This window comes from Limulus polyphemus, unplaced genomic scaffold (genome assembly GCF_000517525.1).
Source record: "Limulus polyphemus unplaced genomic scaffold, Limulus_polyphemus-2.1.2 Scaffold7833, whole genome shotgun sequence".
NCBI classification, from domain to species: domain Eukaryota; kingdom Metazoa; phylum Arthropoda; class Merostomata; order Xiphosura; family Limulidae; genus Limulus; species Limulus polyphemus.
The window spans coordinates 7,137-9,021 of record NW_013673443.1 but is presented as its reverse complement, the minus strand read 5'-3'; the positions used below and the strand labels follow the sequence as shown (position 1 = coordinate 9,021).

The 1,885-nt window shown below is 33.9% G+C and overlaps 1 protein-coding gene across 1 annotated transcript in view; it reads right to left on the bottom strand.

Moving 5' to 3' along the window:
• LOC106474901 (major facilitator superfamily domain-containing protein 4A-like) overlaps nucleotides 1-1,457 on the bottom strand; it is a gene marked incomplete at its 5' end in the record, with an annotated part of 13,595 nt that extends 12,138 nt beyond the window's left edge. The window contains 2 exons of the mRNA XM_022403172.1: nucleotides 923-1,043; nucleotides 1,245-1,457. Coding sequence (XP_022258880.1) covers nucleotides 923-1,043; nucleotides 1,245-1,457 — 334 coding nt within the window. The remainder of the gene's footprint in view (nucleotides 1-922; nucleotides 1,044-1,244) is intronic.
• Nucleotides 1,458-1,885: the final 428 nt, after the last annotated feature.

The window sequence follows — 1,885 nt, the reverse complement described above, 5'->3', positions numbered from 1 at the left end:
CTATCTTGTAACACGTAAGAGTAAAATCTAGATAAGACTATCTTGTAAGATGTAAGAGTAAAACCTAGATATGGCTATCTTGTAAGATGTAAGAGTAAAACCTAGATATGACTGTCTTGTAAGATGTAAGAGTAAAACCTAGATATGGCTATCTTGTAAGATGTAAGAGTAAAACCTAGATATGACTGTCTTGTAAGATGTACAAGTAAAATATATGTAATGACTATCTTGTAAGATGTAAGAGTAAAATCTATGTATCACTATCTTGTAAGATGTGAGAGTAAAATCTAGATATGACTATCTTGTAAGATGTAAGAGTAAAATAGTAGTATGGTTATCTTTAAGTGCAAAATCATGGAACGTTTTTTCTGACAAGCCATATGACTTCATATATCAAAGTTTCTTCTTAGAGGGAGATACGAACATCTTACAAAGTTGCTGTATGTAGTGGAATTAGTCGAATTATAGAACTAGCTTAAACTCGTTAAAGGTGAGTATTTTTTTTAACGATTTTCTAAAAAAGGTTTTTGTTATATCTATGATAAATAACCTACAGTAACACTGCTTTTGTTCAGATAATTTCAGGGTTCCTCAGTTTTTTTTATAGATACACTTTGAGGTTCATTAGCTTTATCATAAATACACCTCGGGGTTCATCAATCTTCTTATACGTACACTTATCGGTATTTTAATTGATTTACTTAATTATTTTTGCTTAGAGAGCTGTTATGCGAAAAAACAACAAGAAACCAGAAGTTTTACGGGGTACCATTACTTTAGAGATTTGATTTATCGCTAAATAAAGATTACACGTTCACGATTCTAGACTAACGTTTATCAGGATTTGGTGATTCCTGAAATAAATTTCCATTTTTTTTATGTACGATTCTCATGAAGACAAACTGAAATCAGATTTTCTTACCACTATCCATACTTTCGTATTGACTTGGCTTCTTTGCTGTTGCTTCTACCGAGTTTACTTGAAACATCTTTTGGTGTATTTGTTTTCCTACTAGAGTCAAGGAGAGGATGACAACTGGTACCTGAAGAACAAGAAAAGTGCATTAGAAACACTCACTTTGGAACTCTGCTGTTCTGTAGGAGAGAAATTATTTTATATACTTTACATAGAAAAGTACTAAAACTTAATAAAGAAAGAAGGCTGAATGTAAAAATGTAGATAAATACGTATACAGAATGATGAATAAACAGAAAATAAGTTAGACAGATAGATATATACATACCATTAGTAATGCCAAAATCCAGAAAGCAAAGTCTATGTGTGTTTTTCTCTGAGCTTCGGCCAATGTAGTGGCTGGTAGGGTGATGTTTTCCTCGGGCTCGGCCACGGATTCTGTGGCATTGTCAATAAAAGGAGAACAGTCTTCGTTCAGTAAAAAAGGTTGAGCTATCATCGGGCTTAAGAAGGCCCCTACTCCGTAGAAGAAATGAAGAGCCTATAAAAAATAATTTTTTACAAGTTTCGTCAATCCCATTGAGGTGTATCGTCTGCTTTATTCACCCTTATCAACCGCAGTAGGACCTAGTAAATATATATTTTTGTCTTTGAGATAAGTGTTAGCTTTTAAAGATTAAAGTTATTAATAAGAAAGCAAATGTCTAAGAGGTTCATTAATTTTAAAAATTTCAGAAGCTATATGCTAATTAGTATAATTTGGAAAGTCTAAACGAACACCATTGTGACTAAAGAAGGCGTGTATCAACGCTTGAGAACGGATACCACTGTGACTAAAGAAGGCGTGTACCAACGCTTGAGAACGAACACCGCTGTGACTAAAGAAGGCGTGTACCAACGCTTGAGAATGGATACCACTGTGACTAAAGAAGGCGTGTACCAACGCTTGAGAACGAACACCACTGTGAC